Here is a 14,575-nt window from a genome sequence, read left to right on the forward strand (position 1 = left end):
TCATTCAGTAGCAGTAAGAACAATGGGGTAAGTATTATCAGTACTTGTCAGGCGGAGTTTTTCAGTACTGTCAGTAAAAAGTGTCAGTATTTCTCTAAGTTTATCAGTACTGTCTAAGTTTGTCAGTACTTTTCTAAGTTTCACAGTACCGTTAGTAAAAACGTCAGTACTTTTCTAAGTTTATCAGTAATGTCAGTACATTGTCAGTAAATGTCTAAGTTTATCAGTAAAAAATGGGAATGTCAGTACTTTTTTGACTTAGTAGTGCTGGTAATGTTTGTATTTCTGTATACCACATTTGTTTTAATTTCAACTGAGTATATTATTACCAAATATGGTTCTATTGGGTGCACAGACTTCCAAAGTAGCATTCATCCAGGTATTGATCACGCAATGATATTGAAAACGATGACCCCCTTTGCTTCTTATAGTATGTAAACAGTTGTTTTCTATAGATTCACAATTCATACTTTTGGCGGCATTTTCCCATGATGACAGATCTGATGGGCATCGCGTGACAATTCTGACTGTCATGGCTGACTCTTCACAAGAAGTCAACCCTAAAACCTATTGATAAACAAGATATTTATATGTACATGTACAATAAACCGTATGCTTTCTCTGTAAGGACAATAGTTGTGTGTATGATGTAAACTTGAGATTTGCCCCAAACAAGTGAATAAAATCAGTGCTTTTATAAAATATCTTCAAGAAATAAATCATATCTGAAACATACATGCCTTCTCTCTCAGTATTGTGCCAAGTATCAATATTTGACAAAATTGTAAATTTCGGGACTTTTAAGTTTTCGATTATATTTTTAACTTGTTTAATCTCACAAATTTAAAAATTAATTGATTGATTAAATTTTAAAATTAATATTAACAGTTTTTTGTTAAAAATAACTGGCACGTAGCATCGTTTTGAAATTAGTTACCGGTAGTAGAAGTTGACAGCAATGAAAATGGAAACTTTTTATTTCACCTTGAAAGGGGAATGACACTAATTTTACAAAGCCTTACATTCCTCATCCAGGGATGGGGACGGGGTGTCAGTTTTCTGTTCAATAATTTTATAAATTAAAATTTATCATAGTATATCTTTAATCTGCGTCAACGTTGACTCCCCCCTTCCCAGTTTGTACATGTACTTGCCTTAAAACAGAAATCATCCTGTTGCAAAAAAAGCTTCAACAAATTAAAATTATCAACTGACATTTGGACATTTACCTCAGCATTCATGTATATGTTCATCATAAACAGTAGTAACACGATCGTTGCCATGCCTTCCAACACTTTACTTGAGGGAATACAATGTTTAAAGCTGAAAATATTGAAAATAATCTTTACTTATTGTATTATTTTTCAAAAGAGGCATCCAATGTATGGTCATATGGATCTAAACTGTGTTAAGTCAGTTTACGCTTTATTAACCACGAAGCGTAAACTGTTTCATGCAACCAAATTTCATGTTCAATTAAAATATTCAACATAATTGTATAGGAGAAACAATATGATTGAAATCAAAATAAGATTGTTGATTCTTCAAACAAATATGATGTCGCATCACAAAAATCGTAAGACATCCTATACATGGTTATGTCTTTAGGAAGGGTAGTCGAATTCGTCTAAGCACAAATTCCATACTTACAGCTTTGCAATTATTGATTTTAAAAAATATGAATTTCAAACAAATTGAAGCATCAAATTACATGAACATATAAAATAATATAAATTTATAGTAATTTAAATGTATACTAATTAAACTTATCAAACGAGAAAAAAGATTCCTAGAAATTACCTGCAGAGTTTTAGTGTACAAGCCACAAATACACATAGAACACACTGTAATACGATTAAATGGAAAATCAGTGATAAGTTTATACTTCAGAAACTTTACCTTTAAATTGAGGCGGTGCTCAAAAATCAGTGTTTTCACCAGGCGTAAATACTTTCCATGTTTGAAGAATATATAAGCCGAGAGAACATACATGTACTTTACAATCAATTAACAATATTATGAATACACACTAAGCATTATTTCTCATTGTGCTAAAGATTCTGACCACGACGGGAATTGTATACTGGGATATGTTGTTCCTGTTGGTTTTAACGTTAATAACGTTTCTTCAAGGTATGTCTGCCCCTGTATATTTGGAAATGAAACTCAAAACTGACCCCAACTACCAAAACGTGATCCCTCTGGACACCAGATACGACGTCGATGCCGCGTATGACGTTAGTCTTTTAACCGGCTCCTTCATATGTCTTCTGAACCATCTGTATTGCTGCGCGATTCTGTATAACGACATCTCGAGATCATGTCGAATACTGAATAGTTTCTCGATGATGGTTCGGTTATGACGTCACATGGAGAAACATTGACATTTCTAACTAAAGAGCAAGGTTGTAAAGCGTGACAAAACTTGTCATAAGTAGCATTTTGAATTTACACCCACCCAGAGGTACATCTAGAATATCTTTTTCCGTTTGAAAGGGGGGGGGGGTTGGTTAAATACCCCCCCCTCCCCAGACTACATATAACTTCTACTTAGTTTCTATATAAATTTAGAAGAAAGGATTTTAATAAACTTCCCTGCAATCGAGATGCAAACATTGGGATGGAAACGATGGAGAGGGGATTCTACACCAACTTCCGTTTTTTGCACATGGTGCGCATGCACCTAGAAAACTCAAAATTTATAGTATAACAAACCTTTTGTCATTTGCAATAGCTATAACCTCTATACATGTAACAGTTACTTTTAAATAGACTGTACATGTATTTACTGGGGGGTTTTTTCAGTCTGTTCCAGTGGATGGTTCCCATTCAACGGATACTGTTTCTCTTTTGTAGAGACCAAGTTTTATTGGGACAATGCTGTGATAAGTTGACTGTATTTGGTATAATTTCTACAACTTTCTGCTAAACATAGGCATAAACGTTCATGCACAGAGTATATTTTAAAAACATTTTCAGAAATCCTGTATAAAGAATGGTTCATATTTGATAGAGATTGGTTCTGAATCTGAAAACAAGTGGGTCGTGGATTTTTTTGTCCGATCCAAACTACCAGGCGAGATCCCATGCTTGGTTTAAAATCCGGTTCTTTTTTATCCCTTATGTCTAACAATTAGTACTGTGAACCAACTTTTATTTGCATGCTTGACATTTTGGCGAGATTCTCGTCGTCCCATAAATTTCTCATCACAAAACCAGGTCAGTCCCCAAGTGTGGGTGATATTTTATTTTTATGCCCGCCTTCGAAGATGGGAGGGTATATTGCTTTGCTGCTGTCTGTCAGTCTGTCGGTCGGTCGGTCAACAGTTTCCTTTCATTTTCTTCGCAAAGGATGCACATATTGAAATGAAATTTGTTATACAGAATTATCATAACAATATCTAGGTCAAGTTCGATTTTGGGTGTGATTGAGCAATTTATCGACAGAGTTGTGCCCCTTGGACGTAGAAAATTTACAATTATTTGCAGTTTCCGTTCATTTTATTAGCATAGGATTCACATAGAAATGAAATTTGGTATACAGGTTTATCATAATAATATCTAGGTCAAGTTTGATTTTGGGTGTGATTGAGCAATTTATCGACAGAGTTATGTCCCTTAGACGCAATAAAATCCAATTATTTGCAGTTTATGTTCATTTTCTTCGCAAAAGATGTACATATTGAAATGAAATTTGGTATACAGATTTATCATAATAATATCTAGGTCAACTTTGATATTGGGTGCGATCGATCAATATTCGACAATGTTATGCCACTTGGACGTAGAAAAATTACAATTATTTGCAATTTGCGTTCATTTTATTCGCATTTGATGCACACTTTGAAATGAAATTTATTATAAAGGTTTATCATAATAATTTTAATTTTTGGTACATTAAAGCATTTTTTGACAGAGTTTTATGTGCCATGGACTTTGAAAATTTTTAAATATTTGTAGTTTCCGTTCATTTTCTTCACAGTTTTTTCCAAGGGAGGGGGGCATAAGTGTTTTACAAACATCTCTTGTTCAGACAGTCTACATCTTAATCGCGAAAATAAGTCGTCGCAAATAAAAGTAGGGTTACATTATATCGACGTGTTGACCAAATAAATAATACGTTTTGCAAAATGTTTCATTAGCAAAACTAAAATTACCATGTGGGGTTAATCTACCTAAATTCATATTCTGATAAAAGTAAACTAATTCAACTGAGAATATAGTTTTACTTGATAACCAGATATCAATTTACATGCAATTATGATAATATTTAGAATTCATTCCGATGAAACAGTACAGGAATTTGCATTCTGATATGACATCAGGATATATACATATCAATATAATTTATTTCATTTATTTATCAATAAGTTATTAAACTATGCCATTTCTTCAGATATAATCATATAATTTTTTGCAAACGAAGCAGATTTTTTATATTGCTTTTGCTCTTTAAAAAAACCCAGAAAAATATACGGAATAAACGGAATGTGCTTTTGGATTGGGTTCACGGATCAGGGTTTGGAAGGAACGTTCTCACGGAAACATAACGAGAACAGTGAATATACTAACTGGGGAACAAATGAGCCAAACAATGATTGCGACGAAGACTGCACCGTATTCATAGCGCCATCGATATCTTATGAATGGAACGATGACAGATGCCCAAAACTGATGATGTCCGTTTGTGAAATGGATACAAACATGTAATTTTGTTTTATTGAAATGTTAGGAACATATATCGTTACATGATTATGGTAAGTTATAACACAGGTTGGATGGTCTTTGTAATTTTCTAGACTACATTAATATCATTTAGAAGGAGAGATATGGATAAAGATACAGGAATTTAAAAAAAAGAATAATTTTATGACTAAAATATTGGGGTCTTTTTTACGAAATAATCGTCTATATGACTGAAAAAACAAATCTTAAGTTTTAAGTTTAAAGGTTAAATTTTTGACAATCCAGCCTCCTTAATTGTTTTGCTTTACTAAAAGCAAGCTACATAGATGTACATATCATAATTTAATAATGAGATATTAGTATAATAATTAATAAAAGCTTTACAGTAAAATTTTGGGTATACATGTACCAGATTAAGTCGAAGAGGCAGATAAGTAATTCTATAGAGTCAGTCACAATAAAATAGATGTCCACATTCTTCATTTCTGTATGACTATCATATAAGAAAAAAAAACAAATATTTGTTTAACATTATGATGATAAATCCCAAAGCTAAGTTTGTATATAACCATTTCAATTTTGACATTGATTTGAAAGGCTGGCAAATATGCATGTACAAGCACATGTAACTGGTACAGATCGCCTTTACGTGTACATATACTGTACTTAGAAACAAAACGATATTCTCAATATTATTTGGAACATGGATAGGAATATAAGCACAAGATTTCCACTCAGTCTGTAAAAAAAAAAAAAGAATACTTCAAGATTACTGATTTTCGTGAACAATAAAATTAAATTACATTAGAATAACATACTTGACAGTTATACACTTATATGTTATGTTCGATAGATAAAACACAACGGGAATATACCATTTGATGAGTTCTGTTAAGTTTTCTTGATCTGAATTAGTCAATGTTAATAACAATTAAATGATCTGTATAATTCTAAAGATCATTCAATTCAAATAAAGCATAAGACATTATGCAGTGAAAATTTTTAAGAAAGATTTCCGGCCATATTGTAGAAACATGTAATATGTGGGAAAAAAATTAGCCAAAAATTTAACAAACTGTTGTTTAAATAATAAAAAAACCCAAATGATATGATGTTTTATATGCTGTCTTGTATGCAAAATGTGCACACAAGTACAAAACAACGCCTTTGAATGACAATGAACGGCGCAGATGCAGACTTAAACTGAATATTTTAAAATTCAAGAATATATATATTAAAGAGGGTCATTGGTGTCTACTCTTCAACCATTTGTTGAGAAATAGGTTGAACCACAAGGGTGGGTCGAATTTTTACATTGGAATATTTATTAAAAAATCTTCTCAAAAACCATTTGGTCAGAAAAGCTGTAACTTGTGCGGAATCATCATCAGGTAGTGTTGAGTAAAATTTGTACAAATCCCCAGGGGAAGGGTGGGGCCACAATAGGGGGTGGCAACACTTTACATAAGGTATTATAGAGAAAAATATTTAAAACTTTTCTATAAAAAAATTGCAAAGAAAAGCTGTAGCTTTAGTTAAAGCATCCTCAGATAGTGTAGATCCAAATTTGTAAAAATCTTGATCTTCGGGGATAGAGTGACGCTACATTGGAGGAATTTTTTTTCTCTCCAAAAACGCCAATGTCATAATACTAATACATGATGCTACTTATTTGCAAGCGTCTTGACATAATGTTGATTCTCAATCGTTAAGACTGTGGCCTCTTGACAACTCTTGGGTCACACAAGGGTTTCAAACTTTGATGTAGATTTATATCCATTTATACATGTATAAGGAATTGTTCCAGAGAATTGCCATGATCAATAATAATATGGCTATGAAATTATCCTGTAAGTTGCAAAAGGGCTCAATGTTTCACTTAAGAATGTCTGGAGAAAACAGTCAAAACCTCTTTTCATACATGATCCATTCTATAACAATGTCCAGATATTTTGTATTTGACCCCATAAAGCTGATTTTATAATGGCTAGTGTATCACAGGTGAGAAATGTGGTCCATAGATCTTTTGTTATCTGTTACGTTTTGGCCCGTTGTGTATACAAGTCAGTTCAAGAAATGTTTAATATTTGCCCAGTACTTTGACATTAATGTCATAACGGGCTTGGTCCCTATATATATTTGGTCCACATGTGTACAAGATTGCTGAACATCTTCTATGAAATATCTTAATGCCAAAAATCATTATTAATAATAGTAAAAAGATCAAATGTACACCCCTCCCCCTAATTATTGTACTGCACGAACATATAAAAATGGTGGCTTATTTCATTGCAAAACTAAACGCACCTCTCTGAGTTGGATATGAAGTCCGGATTCTGTGAATCTTTATCCATGTTTTCTTTCTTTTGACGATTCTTTCTTACCAAGTCATAGCATGTTTTATCTAAAATTTAAAACAAATCAAATTAAAGTGAAAATATTAAAGGTAAATAATTGAAAAGCAAAAAATTGAAATAACTGTCAGTAGATCAGTTCTTATGTCATAAAACATTACGTAGGCAAGCACATAGCTGTCGTGCAGAAATATATACTTTCCAATCCTTAGACCTTTTGTTGTGTCATTTTTACATGTAAACGAACTGTACCACTTCACGTTACGGGACTGGCGTGTTTGAAAGAATATCAGAGGCAAGTAATGACTCACAATTGCACTTATACAATGCAGTTGATGAAACGAAATATTACCATTTTGAAATGAGTGTTTGTAAATGGAACAAGTGCTTAATAGATAATGATGTAAATATTTTTTGTGTGCAAAAGGCTTAAAAAATAATAATGCCCTTCCAAAAGCAATTAGAAAAACTAACATTTTCGAAGCGTTGTATTTTTGTAGTAACTCATGATGCATTTCAACTCAGGAATGTCATTCAGCCGATTGGTCAGTTTGTTGATTACGTCATTGTCTCATTTAGTATGTGAATTAATTCCTACGCCATATTAAATATTTTCCCCGACCTATTTAAAACGGAAATGTTTCTATATTTCGCTTACCGGGCACACAAGTTGTATATTGGTCATAATCAAAATTTAGAGTAGTGCCATGGCGTCCTCCTTCGCGCAACTTGTTGCAAAGAGATATGACAACGCTAAATTGCTTCTTTGGAATTGTAAACGGAATTTAAACTCAAAGCATTCAAGTGATTTGGTTCGATATGACATGTACTGATAACGAATGGTGTTTAAATTCAAACTTCCTAAGGAAAAATACAAAACAGGAGCAATGCAAACACGGACATTTAAAAAATATGTAGGATCAGGTTCCATGTAGAAGTAATCATCCTTTGCTGACCGTAATCAAGTTTCTCTTCAAAACTACGTAGTTTTGGAGATTTGTTGATCTCTTGGTGGATCTACAACTTCTGGCCAAGTTTGTGAGGATTAATCTCAGAAATTGTAGGTTTACAGAAAAACTTGTATACCAAAAGTTGAACTCTACGTTTGTATTAAATCCCAAAAAGAAAATTATATCCTGTTTGGGTGATTTGTCTCAACCTGCTATTTTAAAGTGAAAGTAAACAATTCAAATCAATTTTATATTTTGTTGGATTAATACCTTGTAGAGGTAAGAAATAAACGTTTTATATCGATAGGAAGTTAGGATATCAAAAGTGAAAGGCTGAAGGGGACAGGAGATTAAATTCATTCCATTTTAATCAAAACAAACAGCAAAAATTTCGGGCAAATTTTTTCGAATTATTAGAGTGGAACGTCCATAAGTATCAGAAAATATCGTCTACATTTGTAACCGGGGTTTTGTTTCTTACTAATAACTGCAAATCTGTAACTTTGTAACTCTATCAAAAATTTGGGTTATCTTGACGTATGACATGCTAATCTAAATTTTCCTCAATTTGGTAAAATAAGATTCTCATGCCAATTCAAATTTTCCCCAATCTGATAAAATCAGATTCTCGATCCGCTCCTTGTTTTTCTATTGTCACTTTACGAGCTTCAGCTGAAACTCGTGAACAAACTCGGACAACCCGAGTTAAAAATGAACAAGCATGGCATCGACCAAACTGACGCAATTTGAACATTGACGCGTACAGAGTTTAAGGATTCTCGACACCCAGTGACTTCTTTTATGACAGTACCTCACAACATGGCGATCTGAGCTCATTGTAAAACAGTTTATATTGCCATTATTTGTTGTCTATCTCTGTGGCGCAGGCAGTGGATGTTGCATTGATCTACCAACTAGCAGGTCCCGAGTTGGAATACTGCAGGGACTTTTATTTTCATGAACAGCGGTAAAATTTTAAAAAGTTGTTTTTTTTTTAACAAAAATTGAATGGTTTGCTTTTTTTCAAGTCAAACGCATTCTTAAAAGCCACATCTTAATGTAATTTAGAAGAATGCAGAATATTTAGATGGTAATGTTGGCAGAACTTTTCCCAGGTGTGTAGGGGACTCTTAACGCACATGGCAGGTAGGATTCGTACTCCTTTAACATGGCGTCGAAAGGCAGAGGAGATGAACATAAGTGTTAAAAATTGCCCATGTTATTGCTAATTTCGTTTGGCCGATTCTTTGCAATTACAAAATAATATTAATCTTGAATATTTAAGTAATGTAAATTAATAAATAAGGTTTGCAATTTTTAATCCTGGTTTTATAAGATAATTGGGTAGCGTTTATGAATTTACTCTGTTGATAAAGTAACAAGCTGCGTATGAATAAAACGAGTTCATTTTTTAGAAGTTTTCGCTATTAAGCGTTTCGTAAACATTGTTTAGTACAACAATTTCAATTCACCCCTTGCATTATAAACCACAGGAATTATTTGCTTAATTTTTTACCTGATTTATGAAAAACCAACAAAAGAGTAAGCAGCTGTAGTTAACCCGGGCGCGTACTCCCGCTGTTCAGTTATGAGGGTTTCCTTTTCTAATATTTATACTTATGACATCATGGAAGTACAGTACCGATCAGACCCAACCTAACAGAAAGTAAACCCCAACTAAACCCTGGGTTTACTCTGGATTTACTAGAGTGGACCCAGAGTAAACCCCAAGTAAACCCAGAGTGGAAACAGAGAGTAAACCCCGATCAGAAGTATACACTGAAAGCAGACGCTACATGTGTATTCGGTATATACAAGGGGCAGGGATAACAGGCAGTAGGATGATAAGATAAAATACAAGTCTGCTTCACACTTCAGTGCGTTTAGTTGACTCCAAAAGCAATTCTCGAGTAAACCTAAAGTAAACCCAAAGTAATCCCGAGTGGACCCAAATTTTCAAAAAGTAAACCAAAAGTAAAACCAGAAAGTAAACCCAGGGTTTAGTTGGGGTTTACTCTGGTGTTAGGTTGGGTCTGATCGGTACTGTACGAACCCGAGTTCCTAATGAAATCGCCAGAAGAAACCTCGCTTGAGGTCACCTCCTTGTGAACTTTGTTTTTACCAATGAAATTGTGAAGCAACAATAGAAAATAATATATGGAGCGGCTTGAAGATCTTATTTTAATCAGATTGGAACTTTCCCATAAATTGCCAAAGTAGATTTTCATCAACGTAACTTTTATTATGAAACATACACATTCAATTTGCTTACACAAATCGTGAGAATTAATGCTTATAATTATATGATGTATTTTGTAAACAGATAGCCATGGTATGACCTTAAATTGCTAGTATTAAATAATGGTCACTATGATATTTGAGTGTACCTAGGTGCTGCGCACTGAATGGTGCTAAGGATAATTAATAGAATGAACTCTGTGACTCTTGTAGCAATGCGTAGTATTCCCAAATGATGTTATGAAACCAGGTGAATAATACGGGCATAATAATATCCAAATTGAGAGTTTAAAAACAAGCGTCATATTTGGCGATTCTGTGTCTGCAACGAGAGCTCTGGTACTCTATATTGAGTCATGCATTGTGTATTCTATATATTAACCTCTGTAACCTTTTATGCCATGTATGAATGAACGTTTTATGAGTAAGTGATGCCTCATACTAGGTGGGGGACTCTGAGACCCAGGACTCGGAGACTCAAATCCTGCATCCAGACTCTTTGATTGGCAGTTTTGACGGTTTTGTTACTTTATTTAGGAATAAACTATTAATCTTAATTTTGAACACTAAATGTACACTCATGATCGTCGTAAATGGGCTGAACTAGTCAGAACTGTCCATCATAAGTAAAATGTTATATATACCCATGTAAAATGATGTTGAACATATAGATAGATTGAGAGATTCCGCTTATAGATAGATACCGCTTATAGAGATTCAGAGACTCTTGATTTGGGCTGCTTTAGATTGTTGTAATCTTAACTATACGATCACGCTTAATAAAACCGCTTGAGAAAGAAGTACTGGACTTGTCATCACTAAGTTTGAGCTGACCCTCAATAGGATCCGTAAGACAGAAGGCTTACACAATAAATTGTAGCTATATTTCTGAACTTTAAGCTATGTGTAGTACGTTTGTGTTTGATATAAGGGAAACTGTAAAACTGAGGGTAGGATCCAGGATTTGAAATAAATGGGCGCCAATTTTGGTAGGATCTCTTGGATCCGTCTTGAGGCCCCCAAGTGGGTCCACAGCAAATCCCTTATTTAGGGTAATAATGGGGTCTTTTGTGATTTTTGTAATAGATTTTTGTGATATTCTTTCTTGTGTTTATACTTTAAAAGTAATGAAAATTATTTACAATTTTCAAAGGTTTCTAGATTTAACCTGCATGCAGTAATCTCACCACTCATCACAACAATAGTTTACGAAATGCAAATCTATTAAGTTTTTCTGTCTGTTTATACGTTAACAATAAATAGATATTCACATCTTTAAACTATAATTTACATTCGTAAACTATAATAAGGATTTGTTCACCATAGTTTCACAAATTATGAAACTATATTAACATGCCTCATAAAGGAGATATAATAAATTAAAAATTGGTTTTAAGAAAATAAACATTTGAGTCATTTTACTGTGATCAAAGTTATACATGTATAATGTATGTATTATATATGCCCTGATTTTTTCACAGAAAAATTGATATCCTAATTTGCATGTATGTCTAAATAGTGCATTTTCCACATGTTGAAAGAGCATGCACCGCTTATCGGTGGCTGTGTTTACTTTTAAAACTTACATTTATAGGCATCTGTCGAATTGTAAATTGCTGGACATGGCGGGTCATGCGTTGTACAATTTGCATCATAATTTTCTTGTATGACTCGTCCCATGACATTGTACTCTGTACAATAACCTAAGGTAACAAAAGAATTGCCATCTAAATATTCAATCATATATCAATAATGAAAAGTAGACTCGTAGTGTTTTGATTGAACGCAAGTATTTTCAACATACATGTAAATATATTTTGAAACTTGTTCACACAAACAAAGAACAATATAGTTTGAAAATTCTGAATCTGTAGGATTATTGTTTAAAAAAAATCAATCTATTTTTTTTTCTTAATTCTGTTTAGCTGGAATGAAACAATCCAACATATTTAAAAAGATTTTAACACCAATGATAAATTACCCATCAGGATATGTTCATAGAATAAAACAAAACATTGAATTTGAGTAATTTAATATGATATGATTTAGCATCATTTTACGGAAAATAATTTTTTCTTTCGACAAGGCAAATAGTGCCCGGAGAACGCTTATCATAAAAATCGCGTCCAGAAAGTCCAAACGCATAGAAAAATTAACTGGTAGTGTTTGTATTTCTGTGTACTATTTTTTATTATTTTAACTGAGTATATAGCTTACCAAAAATGATTCGATTGGGTGCACACACTTCAAAAGTAGCATTCATCCAGGTATTGATCACGCAATGGTATTGAAAGCGATGATCCCCTTTGCTTCTTATAGTATGTAAACAGTTGTTGTCTATGGATTCACACTTCATACTTTTGGCGGCATTTTCCCATGATGACAAATCTGATGGGCATCGCGTAACAATTCTTACTGTCATGGCTGACTCTTCACATGAAGTCAGCGCTAACACCTTTTGATAAACAAGATATTTACAATAAACCGTGCGATTTCTCTCTATAGACAATAATTGTGTGCATGTTTTAAGCTGAATGTATGCTTCAAACAAGTGAATGAAATGAGGGCTTTAATTTACAAAATATTTACTCCAAGAAACAAATCAAATCTGAAACACACATGCCTTCTCCTTCAGTATTGTGCCAAAGTGTGAATTAAAGAATCGATATTTGACAAAATTGAAGATTTCAGGACTTTTAAGTTTTCGATAATTTTTTTTTAGTTTGTTTAATCTGACAAATTTAAAATTAATGCTAACAGTTTTTTTGTTAAAAACCACACACGTAGCATCGTTTTGAAATTAGTGAGTAAAAATTGACAAGCAATAAAAATTAAAAACTACCAACTTAATTAAACCTACAAAGGAGAATGACGCAAATTTTACAAAGCCTTACATTCCTGATCCAAAGACGGGGAAGGGCCGGGGTACCATTTCTTTGTTCAATAATTTTATAAATTTAAATTTCATCTTAGTATATCTTTGACCTGCGTTAACGTAGACCCCCCCCCCACCTCCCCATTTGTACATATACTTGCCTTAAAAGAGAAATCATTCTGTTACAAAAAGGTTCATCAAATTAAAATTATTAACTGAAGCTATTTTCACAAAACTTTATATTCCTAATCCAAGAATGGGGAAGGGGTGCCAGTTGTCTGTTCGATAATTTTATAAATTTAGATCAACTTGGTATATCTTTGATCTTCATCAACATTTAAAATAGTGACAAGAGCCAGTCGACCCCCCCCCCCCCCCCCAACTCGTTTGTGCATACACCTGCCTTAAAAGAGAAATTGTCCTGTTACAAAAAGCATCAACAAACTAAAATTATACATAGTACAATGACGTTTAGACATTTACCTCAGCGTTCATGTAGGTGTACATTATCAACAGTGGTAACACAATCGTTGTCATGTCTTCCATCATTTTACTGGGGCAATAAAGTGTTAAAAGCTGAAAATATTGAAATTGATCTTTACTTATCAAATTATTTTACAAAAGAGGTATCCAATGTATAGTCCTATGCATCAAAACTGGGTTAAGTCAGTTTACGCTTTATTAACCACGTAGCGTTAACTGTTTCATGCAACCCAATTTCATGTTAAATTAAAATATTCAACATAATTGTATAGGATATAAACAATGTGATTGAAATCAAAATTAAATTTTTTTACCCCCCCCCCCCCCCAAATTTTATGTCGCTACACAAAGATCTTAAGACACCCTATACATGGTTATGTCGTTGTGAAGGGTCGAATTCGTCATAGAGTGTAGAGCGGATACGATGCCCTTATAGGGTCGAATCTTATAGTTTCTTTTAATGGAACACCCAGTTTAAAGAATAGACCCGGGTAAAGCTATTACATTCAGGTTTACCTTGATATTTAGGCGGTGCTTTATGTCGACAAAAAACAGTTTCCATTTCAAAGGGCGTTTCGTTTACTTTGAATAGCAATAGCGGGGAATTGAAATATGTTTCATAGATACAACAAGTATTATCGTTTAAACTTTAGACTTTTATAAATACGTATACTGTTAAAGGTTATATTTTTATCTACTTGTAACCACTGATTGTTTCATAAATTCAGGAAAACTACACCAAGGAACAAATATATAGAACCCTGTGTCTAGAAAATGTAATCAGTCTATATTTTGAGTCGTGATTGCATCAAGAGAATCAATTGCATCTGCGTGTTAAAAATGCAATGTTATTAAAGCAATTTGTTTATTTGTAATAAAAGTGACATACAGTATCTATCAAACCCAACCAAACACCAGAGTAGACCCCAACTACACCCCGGGTATACTTTTGGGTTTACTTGGGGTTAACTCTATGTCTGGTTTTTTTT

General features: G+C 33.3%; 2 protein-coding genes and 1 pseudogene across 2 annotated transcripts in view; 1 reads left to right on the top strand and 2 right to left on the bottom strand.

The window, feature by feature from the left end:
- Positions 1–558, bottom strand: part of LOC128162476 (uncharacterized) — a 14,129-nt gene extending 13,571 nt beyond the window's left edge. Inside the window, exon 1 of the mRNA XM_052825704.1 lies at positions 330–558. Coding sequence (XP_052681664.1) covers positions 330–534 — 205 coding nt within the window. The 5' untranslated portion in view covers positions 535–558. The remainder of the gene's footprint in view (positions 1–329) is intronic.
- A 1,532-nt stretch (positions 559–2,090) lies between these two features.
- Positions 2,091–4,758, top strand: LOC128162474 (ladderlectin-like; annotated as a pseudogene).
- Positions 4,759–6,983: 2,225 nt separating this feature from the next.
- LOC128162475 (uncharacterized) lies at positions 6,984–13,675 on the bottom strand. The gene is made up of 4 exons (XM_052825703.1): positions 13,587–13,675; positions 12,446–12,683; positions 11,815–11,931; positions 6,984–7,090 (listed from the first exon to the last, which is right to left on the bottom strand). The coding sequence occupies exons 1-4, from the start codon at positions 13,650–13,652 to the stop codon at positions 6,984–6,986; spliced, it is 528 nt and encodes a 175-aa protein (XP_052681663.1). The 5' UTR covers positions 13,653–13,675.
- Between the last annotated feature and the right edge of the window lie 900 nt (positions 13,676–14,575).

Source organism: Crassostrea angulata, chromosome 9 (assembly GCF_025612915.1).
Source record: "Crassostrea angulata isolate pt1a10 chromosome 9, ASM2561291v2, whole genome shotgun sequence".
NCBI lineage: Eukaryota > Metazoa > Mollusca > Bivalvia > Ostreida > Ostreidae > Magallana > Magallana angulata.